General features: G+C 37.3%; 1 protein-coding gene across 6 annotated transcripts in view; it reads left to right on the top strand.

Annotated features, from left to right (window-relative positions):
- LUZP2 (leucine zipper protein 2) overlaps window positions 1–19,447 on the top strand; it is a 464,261-nt gene that overhangs the window by 40,592 nt on the left and 404,222 nt on the right. For 2 of the 6 annotated variants that reach the window (XM_019742592.2, XM_019742591.2), the window contains exons 1-2: window positions 12,749–12,883; window positions 13,298–13,471. In XM_019742592.2, coding sequence (XP_019598151.2) covers window positions 12,879–12,883; window positions 13,298–13,471 — 179 coding nt within the window. In that variant the 5' untranslated portion in view covers window positions 12,749–12,878. Of the gene's footprint in view, window positions 1–12,748; window positions 12,884–12,947; window positions 13,068–13,297; window positions 13,472–19,447 lie in introns of those variants that run through there. The other 4 variants (XM_019742593.2, XM_019742590.2, XM_074336147.1 and 1 more) reach the window with 2 other exon arrangements.

Below are 19,447 nucleotides of genomic sequence, written 5' to 3' on the forward strand. Positions count from 1 at the left end.
TTAAACACTCCCTCCATCTTTTTTGTACATTGAATCCTCACAGTAATCCTGTGATACAGGTACTATTATTTTCTAGAGAATCATGTTCGTTCTCAAAGTCTAAAGGTTGGTTGGTTATGCAATCTTTGCATACTCCTAGAACAACCTGGAACTAGGATTTATCCTTGGCCGATGCCTGGGAATGTGGTCTCAAATGTTCTATAGGTTAATGATTGATGATGTCACATTGAATGCTAGAGAATGATGGGACATGATGTACATGCTTGTCAGGATTGCTTCGCAAGTTTTACACTGTACATGTGGTATTTATGTTGAGTTTTGAGTTTTTGTGCCTGTGCATATAATGGAAATGTGCCTATGTGACTCAGTGGGTTTCAATAGGCAGAGATAGCTCACATGTGTCCCTTTGGGTCCTGTGAAATTCTGTTAAGGGAAGGAATCAGAAGCCTTCACCTGATTTCTCTTGACTTTGCCCAGTGAGACCTTTTGCTGTTACTTTAACTTAGTGTCCTGTGCCATAGTCACATCTTACCACTGATATAATCCACTCTTGAGTTCTGTGAGTTCTGATGACTATCACATAATAATGACTATCACAATTGGTTGTATTCTATAAGAAAAATGTATTGAGGGCCGGCCCTGTGGTTCAGGCAGTTGGAGCTCCGTGTTCTGAATGCCGAAGTCTGCTCGTTCGATTCCCACATGGGCCAGTGGGCTCTCAACCACAAGGCTGGCGATTGGACTCCTTGACTCCCATAAGGGATTGTAGGCTCTGCCTCCTGCAACTAACAACAGCAACTGGACCTGGAGCTGAGCTGCGCCCTCCACAACTAAGATTGAAAGGACAACAACTTGACTTGGAATAAAGTCCTAGTGTACACACTGTTCCCCAATAAAGTCCTGTTCCCCTTCCCCAATAAAATCTTTAAAAAAAAGAAAGAAAGAAAAATGTATTGAAAATCAAATAGTATGAGGTTGGAAATAAAGTTCACAAATTCATCCTAGAAAAAGTGGCACATACCTCATTGGTGAATATCACAATGGTCACCTTTGAAGTACTCCCCTTGGGAAGCTATACACCTATGCCAGTGCTTAGTCCACCCTTCAAAGCAATTTTGGAACTCTTTTTCTGGAATGGCCATCAGAGCTGTCGTTGTATTTCCATTGATGTCCTGAATGTCATCAAAATGTCTCCCTTTCAATATTTCCTTTATCTTCAGGTGAAGAAAGAAGTCATTAGGGGCCAGATCAGGTGAGTAGGGAAGGTGTTCCAATACAGTTATTTTTTACTGGCTGAAAACTCCCTCACAGACAGTGACGTGTGAGCTGGTCCATTGTCGTGATGCAAGAGCCATGAATTGTTGGCGAGAAGTTCAGGTCATCTATTTTTTCAGCACTTCCATATAGTAAACTTGGTTAACTGTCCAGTTGGTACAAATTCATAATGAATATTCCCTCTGATATCAAAAAAGATTAGCAACATCATTGCAACAAGTTCACCAATTTAATTGTCAGAGCTCGTAAAGATATAATCCTTTTAGATAGATAGTACTGGTTGGTGGGTTTGTCTTAGAGTTGTGTAATGTGTTTGTACATTTCTTTTTCTAGCTATAAGCAAGTTTTATGATTCTGGATAATGCCTATACCTTGGGAAAAAGCAAAATACTATGACCCCAAGAATGCAGTTTCGTTGTTTTTACATGTATCTGTCCATTTTTCTCAGGACCATTTATTAAATAGGCTGTCTTTACACCAATGTAAACTATTACTCCCTTTGTTATAGATTAAATGACCATTTAGGCATGGGCTTATTTCTGGGCTCTCTATTCTGTTCTGTTGATCTATGTGTCTGTCTTTATGCCAATACCATTCTGTTTTCATTACTAAGGTCTGTGGTATAATTTGATACCTGGTACCATGCTAACTCCAGATCTCTTCTTCTTTCTCAGGACTGCCATGGCTATTAGAGGTCTTTTATGGTTCCATATAAATTTGAGGAATATTTGTCCTAGTTCTGCGAAAAATACCACTGGTATTTTGATGGGATTGCATTGAATCTGTAGGTTGCTTTGGACACTATGGACATTTAAAATATGTTAATTCTTCTTATCCATGACCATGGTATATGAGGTCTGACACGTAAGTTCTCAAACTTGCCATTGTGCGTTTACATTGGCAGCACTGTATAAACAGCTCGGTAAGGTTTCATAACTTTGGTATATGAGTGTCTCATAGGTGTGTTCGTGTCCATGTGTGGTGGTGTCTTGGTGAGTGGCATTCATTATTGTTGTTGCATGTTTTTGTATGCTATTGTGAGAATGTCTGAGTTTGAATTAGAGCAACGAAAAGCAGTGAATTTCTTGTTAAACTTGGCAAGAGTGGAAGTGAAATCAGGGATATGTTAGTCCAAGTTTATGAGGATAATGCCATGAGGAAAACAACAATGTACAAATGGATTAAACATTTTTCTGAGGGGAGAGAACATGCCACTGATGAAGAGAGATCAGGGCAGCTAGTAACAAGCAGAATTGATTAAAACATTGCCAAAACTCATTGAATTGTGGGTCAAAATTGACTGTAAGAAGCATAGCAGACAAAGTAAACATCGACAAAGGCACTGTTAGGAAAATGTTAACTGAAAACCTTGGCATGAAAAAGGTGTGTGCAAAAAATGGTCCCTAAGGAGTTCACCCAAGACCTTTTGGAGAGGCAAGATGATGTTTTGGGCCATGTTATTACTGGTGATGAAACATGGGTTTACCATTACAACCCTAAAACAAAATGTCAAAGGGCACAATGAAAGTCAGCCAATTCTCCACAACCAGAAAAGTTCCATCAGTTCAAATCGAGAATCAAAACAATGTTACTAACCTTTTTTGATGTGAGAGGGATTATTCATTATGAATTTGTACCAACTGAACAAACAGTTTACCAAGTTTACTATTTGAAGTGCTGAAAAGGCTGCATGAAAAAGTTAGATGAAAATGACCTGAAGCCATGAAACTCCTACAAGAAAAACAGGGAGTAAATTCACAGACATTACCCTGAATAATATTTTTACTGATGTATCCCCTCAGGCACTGGAAGTAAAAGAAAAAATAAACAGATGGGATTACATCAAACTTAAAAGTTTTTAGTATCCAAAATTTATAAACCACTCATTCAGCTCAACAGCAAAAAAAAAAACACACACACAAAACCACACACAAAAAAACAAGCCACCCAATTAAAGAATGGGCAGACAACATGAAGACACATGTCTCTAAAGAGGATATAAAGATAGTCAGCAGACATACGAAAAAATGCTCAAACTCACTAATCATTGGAGAAATGAAAATGAAAACCACAATGAAATACCACCTCACACTGGTCAGAATGGCTATCATTAATAAATCAACAAACAACAAATGCTGGTGAGGTTGTGGAGAAAAGGGAACCTTGATGCACTGTTGGTGGGATTTCAGATTGGTGCAGCCACTATGGAAATCAGTATGGAGGTATCTCAAAACACGGGAAATGGAACTACCTTATGACCCAGCAATTCCACTCTTAGGTATTTATCCAGAGAAATCCAAGACGCTAATTAGGAAAGCAAAGTATGCACCCCTATGTTTATTGCATCACTATTTACAATGACCAAAACTTGGAAACAACCGAAATGTCCATCGGTTGACAACTAGATTAAGAAACTGTGGTACATTTATACAATGGAGTATTACTCAGCTATACAAAAAGAATGAAATCTTACCATTTGCAATAATATCGATGTACCTAGAGAACATTATGCTACGTGAAATAACTCAGTCGAAGAAAGACAAATACCATATGATCTCACTTATATGTTGAATCTAAAGAACTGAATAAATGAGCAAAACAAAGAGAAATCATGTCAGAGATATAGAGGAAAAACTGATAGTTGCTAGAAGGAAGGGAGGTGGGGATGAGGGAGAAGGGGAGAGGATAAGACAGCATAAATTGCCATGGGGATATAAAGACAGTTTGAGGAATATAATCAATAATGTAAAGATTTTCTAGATTGTCAGATGGGCACATATCTTATTAGGGAGACAACTTCATGGACTGTGTAGATGCTTGACCACTGCACTGTACACCTGAAGCTGAAACTGAACAACATTGTATGTCAACTATAATTGTATATATTTAATTATATATTTAATTATTACATATATATAGTCTTGGGAAATGGAGTACAGAATAGGAAATACAATCAATGGAATTGTAATAGACATATACAATGTCAGAGGGGCAATAGATTGGGGGAGCGAGGTTACTTTGTGAGGGGTGAAGTGTCTAACTATTGCATTGTTTTGTACACCTGAAACTAATTAAAAAACAAAATGACCTGAACTTTTCACCAACAATTCATGGCTTTGGCATCACGACAATGCACCAGCTCACACGTCACTGTCTGTGAGAGAGTTTTTAGCCAGTAAACAAATAACTGTATTGGAACACCCTTCTCCCTACTCACCTGATCTGGCACCCAATGACTTCTTTCTTTACCCAAAGAGAAAGGAAATTTTGAAAAGGAGACATTTTGATGACATTCAGGACATCCAGGGTAATACGATGACAGCTCTGATGGCCATTCCAGAAAAAGAGTTCCAAAATTGCTTTGAAGGGTGGACTAGGCACTGGCATTGGTGCATAGCTTCCCAAGGGGAGTACTTCAAAGGTGACCATAGTGATATTCAGCAATGAGGTATGTAGACAACTTCCTTCTCTCTGAGACAGACAGACAGAGTCCTTACTGATTTTCACAGCCAGATGTTGTGGGAACTCCTCTTCCCAGCACAGGACACCTGGGCTGGGGAGCCCAATGGGGGTCTTGGACCCCTCCCTCTTCTGGGGGGACCTTCTCCACTGAGATGTCCCTCCTGGTGTTCAATCACTGTCTGTGGGTTTGGGGTCAGCCTGTTTCACATTTTCGCTCCTCCGACCAGTCTCAATGTAGCCTCTTTTTATATCCTTAGTTATAGGGGTTCTGTTCAGCTAGTCTTCAAATGATTCTTGAGATTGATTGTTCTATAATGTATCTGTAACTTTGGTGTGATACTGGGATGCAGTCGGCATGTTTACCTAATCCTCCATATTAAGACCATCGTATGTCATCTTTCCTTAATGGATATTAAATTTTCCTCTGTAGACAGTTAAGTTACTGATGGATATTTTCAATAGTGTTAGAATTTTAAAAACGCTTTTTATGGTGGGTCTATATCAGTTGTCTTTAATTGTAAGATACATCTCTGATACCAAGGCATGGTTCTTATTCCAAAATCCTGGTGTTCAAAATTCAACCAAGTAAATTTGAAGATCTAATTTGCTTTATTAAAGGATTCATGAATTGGACAGCATCTGATCTAGCAAAAAGAAGGGAACTCCAAGAAGTTGTACAAAGGAAGGCTTTTATAGGCAGAAAGAGGCTGGGCAAGGACGTTAAAAGTTTAGATTATTTCAGGTCAGGTTCCCTTAGGGGAGTCTTATCAGGAAGATTACATCACTAGTGCTGACTAGGAAATTCCAGATTGACTGGTTAAAGGCTACATTGCTGGGAGAAGCTGGAACTGCAATTAAGTCATGGTTTTTTGACATGGGGCTTAGCAAAAGTGACTCCATTTTTGACCTGTTTATTTCTTTTTAACAGTGACCCTTCTGGAGTCTAAACTAAATGCTTAATGTGTTTGTAAAGTGCTCTTGGTGTTTTCTACTCTGGTTTTATGAAAATTCCAATATTCACAGTAGTTAAAGAATTTCTACTGGTGTCACTATTCTCAGCCTCACTGCAACTGCAGTTTGGCACAGCTGGGCCTTTCAGAGTTTGGTTCTATGCTTATGCAGCCCAGCCCTTACCCAAGGCCCCATAGTGAACCCCCATTCATTATTTTGGTAAGTTTTGCAGGCATTTTCCTTCTCTGCTACTATTTTCCACAAGTTCTAGGCATTTGAGCAATCAAAACTTTGATTTTGCCTCCTCATTTCTGTAGGACTATTGTTTTCCTTGTACAATGGTAGTTAAAAATGCTTCTCTTTGAAAGCTGGTGTGGTCATGGGCTTTCTTTTTATGATCCTGCTCTTCCTGTTTCTCAGTGCTTGAAAATAGTCATGCCATACTTTTTATTTTTCTTCAAATTTTATATTTGTTTATAGTAGGAGGACAAGTCTGGTACCAATTATTCCTTTATGCCTGGAAGCACAATTCTCATCACTAATTATATTTTGAGTTAAATATAGTGTGTGAGAGGATGTCTTTGAAAACCGTATGTCCAATGTTACACAGTGATCAAGGAAGGCTATGCCTTAGAAATCTTGGTTTAACAGGTTATATAGTGAGAGATGGTCATAGAACGGGGAATACATTGGGTCCAACATTTGTGTGTGTTAAGAACTTCACTGAGATATAAAGATGTGTGTGACAAAAGGAAACACGCACATAATCCCAGAAAATAAGAGATGCCATTGAGCTAAAAAAAAAAATTAGGTACAATTTGACTAATCCAGTGAATGGACTGGTTGGGCAGACCGAATTCCTTTGTAAATATACTGCAAAATATGAAAATACTAAAAACAAACAAAAAAGCAGCTTAAAATTTATACATTAAATCATTGTTCTACTTATTACAAAAGACTTCTTCACTTTACAAAAGGATTCATTGAAGTCACATACTGTGGTGTATTCCCAACATAATTGTTTATCAAAAGCAGATTTATAATGTATCTTCTGCCTTTGGATAAAAGGAAGCAGAGCAACTATTTTGTTTATTTCTGTGTTTGTCTATTTCTTTCTTCAAGTGAATATATCTAGTCCCAGGATAACTCAAATACATGGTGATGCTAGCAAGGAGGAGGACACAGGATTGTTTCCAAGGCAACAAACATAGGTTATCTGAAATCCCTGAGTTCCTTTTTCTTCCTGGAGAAGTCCCACTCCAGGGCTCTTGCAGACTTCTTAGCATGCATGTGAACTAGCAGGATGACATATCAAGAAATTTGGGAATTCAGTGAGTCAAAGCCTTTCAGTACATTAGATTTGACTCAGAAGAATTAGAGGGTATATAGAGGGTATAGGGTTTGGTCTTTTCTTATATTTGCATATTTTGTTTGCTTGTTCTTTTTCTTTGGTTTTTGTATGGGATACAGACACGTGCATTAGCCATACAGTTTTCTTCTCTTTCTTAGGGTGTATTTGGTAAGGAAAAAAAAAAAAAGATAATAGTTTCATTAGCATCAATAAAACAGTGAGCATAAAAACAGTAAACACATTTTCAATGAACCGTGTAAAATATTTTTATTCTTAAGTCTTTAACCCTCTCAGGCTTGTAGATACATGACTGAAATTAGTGACTGGCTTAGAAAATATATAAGTAAAAACACAATTTTTACAATATCCTCACTTTCTTAGCAGTAAAGGAAGTGAGACATTTCTCTTTTATATTCTTGGTCTGTTTCCAGTATAGCGAGGAAAAGAAATACATAATTACAAAATAATATAAGTGCAATACCAAGTTGTATATCACATGTCATGGGACTCAGAAAATGGAGACCTCACCAAGTCTGTGGTGGCAGATGGGTTAAGGAAAGTATTCTAGAAAGAGGTGATACCCGTGAGTCTTAAATAATTAAAATAAGGTACAGGTAAGGTGACTGAGAGAACACTTCAGGAAGAAGGAATAACATGAAAAATTGGAAAGTCACATCAAGGAAAACTTCTGTTACTCTGTCTGGAGTACAACAGGAAAGTTAAAGAAATAATATAGAAGAGATATGTACTGAAACAATTACTGAGAGTTATTTCCTAGGAGCTTTAAGGCAATAAAAATATTTACAGCTTAGGTAAATCATACTGGGGGAATCAATTTGACAGAAATGCATCTGAGAATAAGGAACATGCATTAGAATCAAAAGATGATAAACCCTAAATAGAGCCCTGGTGACAGGTTTAACACTGGGGTGGGGTGACTGGTATAAAGAAATACTTAGGAAGTAAAATCTATAGGACTTATTGATTGACAAAATGTGGAAGAAGTGAAAGGTAAAAGTAATAGATGACTACCAAGTTTGTAACTTGGGTGACTGAATGAATGGAGATATGAACAAATAAACAGAAAGATGATCAGACAGAGGGAGAATAAAAGATCAGTGCATTTTTTTTAAATTTATTTTTTAAATTTATTAGGGTGACAATTGTTAGTAAAACTCATAGATTTCAGGTGTACAATTCTGTATTACATCATCTATAAATCTCATTGTGTGTTCACCACCCAGAGTCAATTCTCCTTCCATCACCATGTATTTGATCCCCCTTACCCTCATCTCCCACCTCCCACTGCCCTTACCCTCTGGATCAGTGCATTTGAGTTTGACCTTGAAGTACTCAAAGGAAACCTAGATAAGGGCTCGGTGAAAAAGTCTAACTTGGTGATACATTTTTAGACTTATAATTATATTGGAGATAGTAAAAATCATAAAAAAAAAAAATGGTAAGTTTGCAAGAGGAATAAAAACACTGAATTTTAAAAGAGGATGAAAAGGGTGAAATTCTAGGGGATATCAGAGTTTAGAATATAAGAATAGAAAAAGAAACACAGAAATGATGAAAACATTACTGTGCGAGAGAAGAAATAGCAGGTCAATTAAAGAAGGGAAAGAATAACCTTTTCAACACTGATGCTAATATAATACAACTAGATACACACATGTTAATAATTAAGTTGGACTGTTGCCTCATACCATATACAAAAATGGACTCTGAATACAGATAAAATGATAATTTTTAAAGAGAAAATATAAATTTTCATGACTTGGGTGAAATAAAGCCTTTTTAGATATCAATAATAGATAAATTGGACTTCATGAAAATTAAAACTTTTCTTTTTGCTGAAAATAGCACCACCAAGAAAATGGAAAGTTAACCCAATGATTGGAAGGAAACATTTGTAAATCATACATCTAATAAAGGAATTGCTGTCAGAATGTATAAAGAACTCATAATTCAGAAATAAATCATAAACAACTCATTAAAATGAGCAAAGAATTTGAATGAACATATCTCCAAAAATTGTATATAATGGTGAATCAGCATGTGAAAATTGCTCAGTATAATTAACCATCAGGTAAATATGAGTCAAAACCACAATGAGACAGCACTACGCACCCATTAGGATGACAATCATCATCATCATCATCATCATCATCTGAAAATACCAGATGTTGACAAGGATGTAGAGAAATCGACACCTTCATGTACATATTACTAGTGGGAATGTACAATGGTGTGACTATTTTTAAAACAGTTTGGCAGTTTCTTGAAAAAGTTAAACACAGTGTTGTTATATGACCCAGCAATTCCTCTCCTAGGTACACCTAAGAAAATTGAAAACAGAGATCCACACAGGAACTGTTATATAAATGTTCATAGCAGCATTATGCATGATAGCCAACCCTAACGTCCATCAATCAATGAATGAATAAGCACGATGTGATATATTCCTACAATGGGACATTATTCAGTAATAAAAAGGAATGAAGTACTGACACATGCTACAACTCAAATAATAGAAACATGAATATGAATGTAACCGGTCACAAAATACTACATATAGTATGACCCGATTTACATAAAATGTTAAAAACTCAGTATATCTGTAGAGAACAGGCAGTGGATTAGTAGTTGCTGAGGGTGTGGAGAAGAATAAAATGAAGGGAGTGGTGAGTGACTGACTGCTGGTGGGGATGGGGTTTCTTTTGGGGGTGAGGAAAATGTTCTGGAATGAGACGATGGTGACAATTTTATAACGTCATGGTAATGTTTTAAAAATACTGAACTGCTTACTTCAAAATGGTGAAGTTTTTGGTACCTGAATTAAATCTTAAGAAAGCTGTTTTTTTTTTATTATTATTAAATTTATTGGGGTGACAATTGTTAGTAAAATTACATAGATTTCAGGTGTACAATTCTGTATTACATCATCTATAAATCCCATTGTGTGTTTTATAAAGAGATACTCTGAGTTTCCCAATCCTCCCATTTTATGAAGACCAGTCTCAGTGTAGCTGCATAGACTTGCTTAATGTCCTTCATCTAGATTGGAGTACAGTTCCTGCAAACAACATTTGCTGAGGTCAGTGTTGGGACACAGCATAAGTCAGGTGGTTTCAGCTAAGTGAACTTCATATCTGCACTGCTGTATCTTTAAAATTTGTATACCAAATCTCTGAGGCCATAAAATTAATTATGGATTTTAGTTTTTCTTGACAGTGTGGACAGAATGTCATGGGTGATGGAGACTTATGGTCTTGTAATTCCCCAAGAAGAAAAGACTTCTGCTGAGAGGCAGATGTATACTTGAATTCAGAATAGAATAATTCAGTTCTGTAAATCTGTAGGGTTTCGAAAATCTCATTTAGGCTCACCATTCAAGGTGTACTTCCCTGATGCTCTCATGCCCTTCTAAATAGATGTCTCTTTTTTCTGTTTACATACAATGTATAAAGGCCAACAAACCCTGTGGTTCTTTATTGGTATCCAATGCAGAGGCACAACATTACAGTGAGATAGTCTAAACAAAGTTCATTCTGATACTACCCTTTCTTGGTTGACCATCTACAGTAGTCTGTTGTTTTATGTTGTAGATCTAATTAAAACACACACACACACACACACACACACAGTTGAGGTTGGGGAAAGTCTTTTATTACACAGGTATTAAAAACAAAAAACAAAACAAAACAACTTTTCCTGAAGAAAACTAATGTTTTGCAGTGATACAAATTGAATTTGAATGTCATCTTCACTACAGAAGTTACTGAGTGACATTGAGGAAGTTACTTAACCATTCTGAATCTGTCATCTCAATTGCAAAAGAAGAGAATAATGGAAATGACTATCACACTTGTTTCCTATGATTAGGGCATGGATATTGAGCTCAGTCTTGCTCTGCAAAACTGTTCTACAAATATGAGTGTTATTTCCTAGTATACACTTTTTTATTTTGTTTTATTACCAAGTACTGTCATATATCTTTGTTGAGTATGCAACTCAATGGTCACCTTCCAAACTGAGCAGGAATCTATTATTAGACAATTCTGGCAGGAACAAGCTGAAATACATTGAAATACATATTTTCCTTTGGAGTCAGAGTTCTGTTTTAGCAAAGTGTAGTACAATTTTTCTATTTAAATGACATGCCATTCACAAGTGAGTTGATTTGTATATGCCTAGTTATATCTGTTGTGGATCTTACTATTGATAAAGGGGCTGATATCCAGTTTGTGAAAGTTATTACTCTTCTCTTTTAACAGCTTGGGGTTTTAAAGCAATATATGTTCTGTGTGAATGTTTTAAACTTCAATCCGAATAAAAGGAAAAAAAAAATCAGTAAATTAGATGTTTAATTCTTTAAACTTGTATCCTCTTTAAAATAAAACTTTATAACTAATATATTTTTCATACAAATAATGTCTTCAAAAATTAGGTTAGGAGTGGCTGGATGGCTCAGTTAGTTAGAGCGTGAGCTCTGAACAACAGGGTTGCCGGTTCGATTCCCACATGGGCCAGTGAGTTGCACTTTCCATAACTAGATTGAAGACAAGGAGTTGCTGCTGAGCTTCCAGAGGGGCAGCCGAATGGCTTAGTTGGTTAGAACGTGAGCTCTTAACAACAGGTTGCTGTTTCAATTCCCACATGGGATGGTGGTCTGTGCTACCTGCAACTAATATTGAAAATGGTGACTGGACTTGGAGCTGAGCTGTACCCTCCACAATTAGATTGAAAATCAATCACTTGGAGCTGATGGGCCCTGGAGAAATACACTGTTCCCCTATTAAAAAAATAATAATAATAAGTTAAAGGAGATGGATAATCCAAATTTTACTTGCCTCTCAAAAAATGGAATATGAGACGAACCCTCTGGATAGGAATTCCTGAAAACCACCTGACCTTTGCCCTATAGGCCTTTGGTGCATTTCAGCCATTATTGAATATCAACTCTGTGTTAATCACTGGGGTAATTATGCTAGGCGTGGAGTTCCAGGCAACAGATTTGCTTAAGATTTAGAAGAGCCCAGTTCACAGTTAAAAAAAAAAAAAAAAAAAAAAAAAAATCCAGTTCAGGTCTTGGTGGCTTTCAGTTTCCTCATCACTATAATAGGAATAATATTAATTTATATATCTCTAGGCTGGCTCTTGTAAGGATCAAATAAAATAATGTATGAGGAAGTGCTTTACAGACATGTAGCTAACCAGGACATCCTGCTGGAATATCAAAAAGATTCCATGTTGTAAAGATCCCAGAACTGAACACCTCAGTAGAGGAAGTGGCTCTGTTTTCCAGAATTGCTTTTGCAAAGTGCTATTTTGTATTATATTTGTGTTATTTCGTTTTCCTTATTAAATTTTCAAAATAAAGCTTATTAAATATCAGATGTCCATTATAGAACATTTGGCAAATATAGAAAACAAAGTGACACATAAAATGTTCTGCCTTCCCATACCACCACTTGGAGTTAATCACTGTTAACATTTGTGTGAATTTCTCAATTATGGTTCCTCACTTGAAGAAAAGGACCCCTCCAGGTGAGTGCAATTGGACCACAAGCTCCAACTGCATTCAAATCGGAGGAAGATCAGAAATCTTCAAAACCCAGAAGCAGCTGACGTCTTAAAGGTCCTGAAACAGCTCTTTAGAGTCCACGTTTGCGGACTAAGAAGCTTCCAATGCCAGTGTGGGTTCAGGGTACATTGCTGGGCGCTGCTTACTCCCGCTGTCCTTTCCTCCGCATCAGGCGAATCATTATGTATTTCTAATTAGAATAATATTTTAATACTATCTCCAGAGCGACTTTCTTCCAAATGCTGTTTAATGAGGTGAGGGACACCTGCCTGCAACTCTAAGCGTCTGATAGTCTTTCCCATTCAATTGTCTCACCCCCTGCGGAGTACGCTGGTTCAATTACGGGAAGCTCAGACTTCTCCTCTCCCCTGCCCCGCCCTTCCCCATCCTCGGAGAAAGCGGGAATAAATGATCAATCCTGGGCGAGTGTGCAGGCGGGTGAGTGTAGCGCATTGACCCGAGCGTGCAGGGCCATCGCTGGGCACCCCACCCCCGCTCTCCCCGCGCCGCCTACAGAGCGAGTGACAACGCGCCCTCCGGGCTCGGGAGCGGTGGCGCTGAACAATCCCCGGCAGGGCTCCACTCGCCGCCGGTGACATCACTCCCAAAGATACTCCCCGCTCTCAGTGCCTGCCTTCTCAAGGTGTCTGTCCGTTTCCTTCTATCAGCTGCTGGAGAGGGCTCGGCCGTGGACAGAGCCGGGCACCGAGGAGCGACAGGACCTGGAGGAGGAGGGAGAGCGAAGGCGGCGAGGGAAGGAGGACCCCGGCCGGCGACAGAATGAAATTCAGCCCAGCGCACTACTTGCTGCCTCTCCTGCCCGCGCTGGTCCTCAGCACCAGGTGAGTCCAGGAGAGTAAGGGACCTGAGCCAAGGGGCGCTGCCGGTAGGTTGGTCCTACTACAGGTCACCTGTGGGGGCCAAGGACACACACTTCAGCTGTTTGCAATCCTGCCTAAGTTAGAGGGTCCCTCTATGTTTTACGGTTCTGAAATTCTTTCCCGAGAGCCGAGCCCTTTTGTAGTTATCCCAATCTTTGGAGAAAGTCTCAGTATTGCTCCCAAGAGGGAACCAAGAGCTTTCCCTTCCAAAGACATTATGTCCCCTCCAGCTCTAGTAATAGCAAAAGAGAACATGCAATAACCCACCAAAATAAAAGACATCAAGAGACAAGGAGGGAATTGTCACCAGGCAGTGTCTTTCCATTGGAGCTGTCTTAGTACTCCCTGAAGTATGTCTGATTTTAAGGTACAAGGAACCAGAAAAAAAAAAAAAGAAAAAAAAAAGATTAATCCTGGAAGATAGTAAGCTTTGCACTAAAGTTCCTGGACTTGTGAAATGGACTGTTTTCAGGTGTAAGTAGGCTTAGTGGTGGGCTTTTTCATTTGGCTGTCTTGTGAGCAGGTCTAATTAAGCACAGAAGGCGATTAAAAGTTAGAAGACACTCTCAGCGTGCTGATGCAGAGACCCTAGTCAAACACAGTTAAGTACTGTACTCCATCATTGGCCGTTGATAGGACGTTAAGCCCCAGCACAGAGGAGCTATTTTAAGTGGAGGATTAAAATGCAGTGATTGAAAAGAGTTTTGTGACTCCCCACTGTTGATCAAGTCCCAAAGTTGGTGATGGGCTTACATTCATCTTCTGCAAGAACAGCACAAGGGCGGACTGTTTCATTGCCCGGGACAGAGCCTTTATTCTGCATACCCTTAACAGCATATTGGCAGCAACCTCTTTCCCTTGGCTACTATAAAATAAAATAACCGGCACAGGATGAGGATCTTTTCAAAGCTCTGTGAATGGAAACATTATCTGTGCGTCTGATGAGAAATGAAAGGAAGACAAGGGTTATTATAGCTCTTTCTGAAATTAAGAAGTATGAAGAAAACTCATTATATATGAAAAATCAATGCTGTAGTATTCTTGAGTCCATCCATGATCTGCATATCCTCTCTCAGGCTCTTGTAACCAAACTTTCCTTTTAGTAGGAAGAGTGCTAAAATTCACCCCCAAAGTTGATGTACTTAGTCTTTTCTTGCAAAGAAAGCCCAGGTGACTTTCCCAGACTAATGTAAAATGAGTTGTATTCTTTATTTTCTCTGAAGGTTGCTCATCACATCAATTCACAAAATGCTGATGATTCTAAAATCACTTTGCTACCCAGTATTATAATAATTCACTCCAATTACTGAGCCCTTTTTAATGTGTGGTAAGCTGTAAACAATTTAATGCAAATTGTGCATCACAGTTATTCTTTGAAGTGTCTTGCCATTTACTCTGAACTGTGTTGTGGTTTGATAATTGCTTGTGGAGTCTTCTAGAAAAAGGAATTCTCAAAGTTTGGACACTTAAGTAGATGCCCATCAATGAATGCATAAAATAATAAATATTTGAACAATCAAATCATAGACCAAAGTGATTTTTAAAGACAGTGAAAGTTTCTAGTGCTCTAAAAGTACATTTGCTTTTTAAGGATGCTTTAATTTAAGTGGTTCAGAAAGCTCTATAGTCTCTAGTTTCTAAAGTTTTAATGTTGGTTATATAATACAAAGAGAGACCCAAAAAAATAATCTTACCTTTTATGAAAGTATTAATTTTTTAAGGATAGTTCTTTAAAAATAGTCAACACATTTATTACAACAAAAATCAGAATTAGTCATTCCTAGTTTACTTTAGATATGGAAATTCTTCATTGTTGGTTGCATGTGGAAACTGTGGTAGGTCTTCAAATTTTCCTTCTTGCTAACTCAACAAAAGGAGCATATTGGGCTTAAGAAGTGAAACTTTCCATAATCAATGGCATGTCTTTTTATTGTGATTGCTCTGTAGCAATTTATTTTACTGGATACCCAGATAATCGTGTGGCAGTGAGCAAACTTAAAAATAATATGGTACTATCAGCATGTCATTTTGCAAGAAGAGATTGTTTTAATGGACTCTAACAGAAGGCCATTCTCTTTGCCACATTTAAGAGTTCTTGTAGACATATGGTTAACGTGCATATTAGAATCTAAGCTGAACAGGTTTGCAAGAACAGCTGCATTAGTAGAGGTGAGTTTATTGTCCTGCTGAGAAAAACTGTAACTCAGTCATGGCCACCTGTGAGAGTAGATTTTCTAGCCAAAGACTTCTGTTAACTTAGTTTCTTAGTCAGTGGTCCTCGATGTGAACCAAATGGCATTTCATGTGCTTAGACCACATGAGTGTGTTAGCAGAGTGTGGCTCTTGCTGCATTTTTCTATAGTTTTGGGGTATTATCCCTTGTCTTTAATTGTTAAGTTCTTCTCAAAGTGGGAGGAATGTAGATCTAAGACTCTTGATGCAAAAATATGTTTGTTTCAACGTCTCTGAGCATAGCTCTTTAATGCCTTGCTATTATCTTGTCAATAGGTCTAAAGTCGAGTTTTAAAATACAGGAAAGTGCTCACTAAAACAAAAGATGCAATTAGAGAAAGTTGCTTTATTATAATAGTCTACCTACAGGGATGAAAACTCTAAAATAATTCTGCCTTTTAAATATGAATTTTTGGATAGCTTCCTATTTGTGTTTTGCTTCTCATTCTCACCTTTTTGTAACAACTTTAGATGCTGAAGCACAAAAATTTCATAATTTCACCATACTGAATAACATGGATAACTCCCAATCAGAGTTACTTCATTTGTCTTGAATAAAAGCTAAGTGTTCACCTTCAACAATAGCCAATAATTGTTACCTGTCTTACAGGTAAACCCCATAGAATTGAAAAAAAGAAAAAGAAAAAAAAAGCTGTTTAATTTCCTGGTGTATTGTCTCTTCTGTTTAGAAAGTACATATAAATTCAGAAAATTCAAATTAATGTTATGAATAATGTAGTTAATACAGAAATACATTTAACCTGTGCTAAAATAAATGTGGTCAAAGAATACAAATGTGTTGATTTAATAGCTGCAGAGTTGAATGACTACTTTTTAAATAGCCTTGTTCTGTAGAGGGATTAAATTGTGGTTCCAAGGCAGCCAGCAGTTCACTTCAGAAAGAAGTAGTGTAGGTACTGAAAGAAATAGTAGGGTGAAAAAAATCTTTAGAAGTTCTTGGTGAAAAGGGACCCATGGAGTGCTGGAGAAGCCTTGTGCTTTAGACTGCGGAACCTCTTTTCCTTTATGCTGTGATTCTACTCTTGATGCTTTTGGTTTATTGAGTTTTAAATGACTTAATGGTGAGAGAAGCATGGCAGGGGAGGAGGGAAGGTCTACTGACTTATGGTGGTTTTCCATCGAGAAAGAACTTCAAGCAGATGGTCGGTTATAGTCCTCCCAATAGGGGTCACCTTAGAGGTCTCTCCTGGGCTCTCTGATCAACAGTCACACCACATGTTTACTTTGGAATCTATTTTTAGAGGATACTACATATTGATGATGCTGCAGGCTTCTATTTACTCCGTGCTTTAATCTAACCTCAAAATCAAGTTGATGTATAACATAAAGGAAAGATTCCCAATAAGGACACAAAAAGCACCAAAACTTTCTATTTTTAAGCGAATCAGTTTGATGTAGGAAGTATTCTTACTTTAACTCCCCCAAATTGAGCTGAGGTGGTGTGGGATTATTTTCCCAAACCCTGTATGCAGTGAGTCTTGCCACACAAACATCTTAATCTGACTCCATATATATTCCTTTGTAGTAAGAATTACACCATTCTGTGTAATCTAGTTAGAGAAATGTCTTTTCTGGGCTAAGTTGATATTAACAAGCAACTCTTTTGACTTTTCAAATTTCAACCCTGGGCCTTAGTTGTCTATTTCCAATAGCTGTGTTTAAAATTACTTATTTGGGGATTATATTTGTAGATTAAATTTTCCGCTGGCTAATGAAGGGGACACCTCGACCATTTGTGATTTGACTGTACAGTCATCCTTGATCACATTCTATGTAATTGAGAGAAAAAAACTTGACCTACCAACCAGGAAGCAAAAATCACTGGAACTACTGAGGATATGTTGTTCTGTAAAGTGATGTTTTCTCATGTGTGTTATGAGAGTACGTGTGTGTGTGTGTGTGTGTGTGCCTGTCTTTGACTTTTAGAGGAAAATCCCTTTAATAAATAGGGCTAAATCATCTAAGTAACTTGATTAAGCAGACAATGTTTAATACTAAGTTTTCTTCTCTGGAAAAAAAAAATCCATTAAAAAATTTTTAAAAACTTTAGCAATATCTTTGATACGTTGTCATGTATTAAAGTGTACCTGCAATGAGTCAGATATTGCAGAAGGCATCAGGGCAATAAAATATTACTTACAAGTGCATGGCCCCATAATTTAGTCATGTATAGAAGTAATTATGTATAAGATGGAATTGGATAAATAACATCAGACATTTCAAACAAAGTTCTAAGTATGGATAGAGGTATGAATGAATAATGCCAATTAAGGAGTACCAAAGTAACTGCCGCTTTCCAAAAACAGTGAGAGAAATTACATTTTATAATCAACTTTAATATGGTGCAACACTTGCTGGCTGTGTAATGTTAGGTGAGCTCCTCATCCTGTCTATCCAGTTTTCCCATGTAGAAAATAGGACTACGCATAGAAATTACCTGAGAGGGTTGTGGTAAAGACTGAATGAGTTTCTCTAGGAAAAGAGTTTACCATATTCCCTGGAATGCAGTAAGTGCTCAGTAGGGTTTGACAATAGGGTAACAGGGTGCAGCTATTACCATGTTGTTATAGCTATTTTCATGAAATCTTTGTATCTGTGATTGATCTGGGCATAACAGGATAAATTAAAACTTGGATACTAATCAAATAGATGGCATACAATTAACAAAAATCACAGTTATCGTACAAAAAGAAAGGAAATATTGACAAAGACGAGAGGAAACAGGATATGTAATGAGGATTACCTGCTTACTAGGCTGGCTCTTTCAAAAGTGTTTCGGTGGCAAAGTACCTGAAATGTACTGTGTATTTTGGTGAACACTATGAAAATTGCAACATTTAATTTAATCATATGGAATGTGATTTAGCACAAAAATATACATTTAGCTATTTATATATCTGTTTCAAATTTAATTGCATTTGCAGTGCATAAATCATAATAAATCAAAGCCCTGAGCACAGGTATCAATGAATAAAAATGGATATTTTAAAACTACATAGGCAGGGTTGATATAAAAGTTTCTACAACTTTATTTTATACTTGTTAATGGGTTTCAACATGTTTTAGCAATCTATAAAAGGTAAAAATGTTTAGAAAAAAGGGAAGAAAAGGTAACATTGATACTTTTTCCTACTGTTGAGAACAACTTGAGAACCACTGATACAGAAAGAAGAAGCCCAACTGTTTGTTATGTTTTAGGAATCATCATATGAAAGGGACTTTATGCTAACCCAGTTTTGAAAACAATTTTAGGTATCATCTAGCCTCAACTAGTTTTTATGTTCTTTATCACAAACTAAGCATAATTGGGCCATAAAATTCTAATCACTACATAATATATAGACAAATTGTATCTATCTATATCTATATCATCTATCATCTATCATCTATATCTTTTTTTTTTTGCCAGAGATTATTGTATATGTGTGAATGTGTATTGATATTGGACTGTGTGGATCATAGGACAGGGTACAATTTGCTCCTGAGGGGAAGTAAAAGGCATAGATCATATTAAGTTTGCATCAGAGAAAGGACACATTTTACTGGGATATTTAAGAACTTTGCTTTACGATTATAGGAGGCAAAGAAATATCAAAAGTAAACTATTCCATTCAGATGAAAGCTCAAGGTCAACCGAGTAAACTGCTCTGAGAATGCTTTCATAAACACTAGGGAACACTCTAT

This window comes from Rhinolophus sinicus, linkage group LG06, assembly GCF_036562045.2.
Source record: "Rhinolophus sinicus isolate RSC01 linkage group LG06, ASM3656204v1, whole genome shotgun sequence".
Lineage (NCBI taxonomy): Eukaryota > Metazoa > Chordata > Mammalia > Chiroptera > Rhinolophidae > Rhinolophus > Rhinolophus sinicus.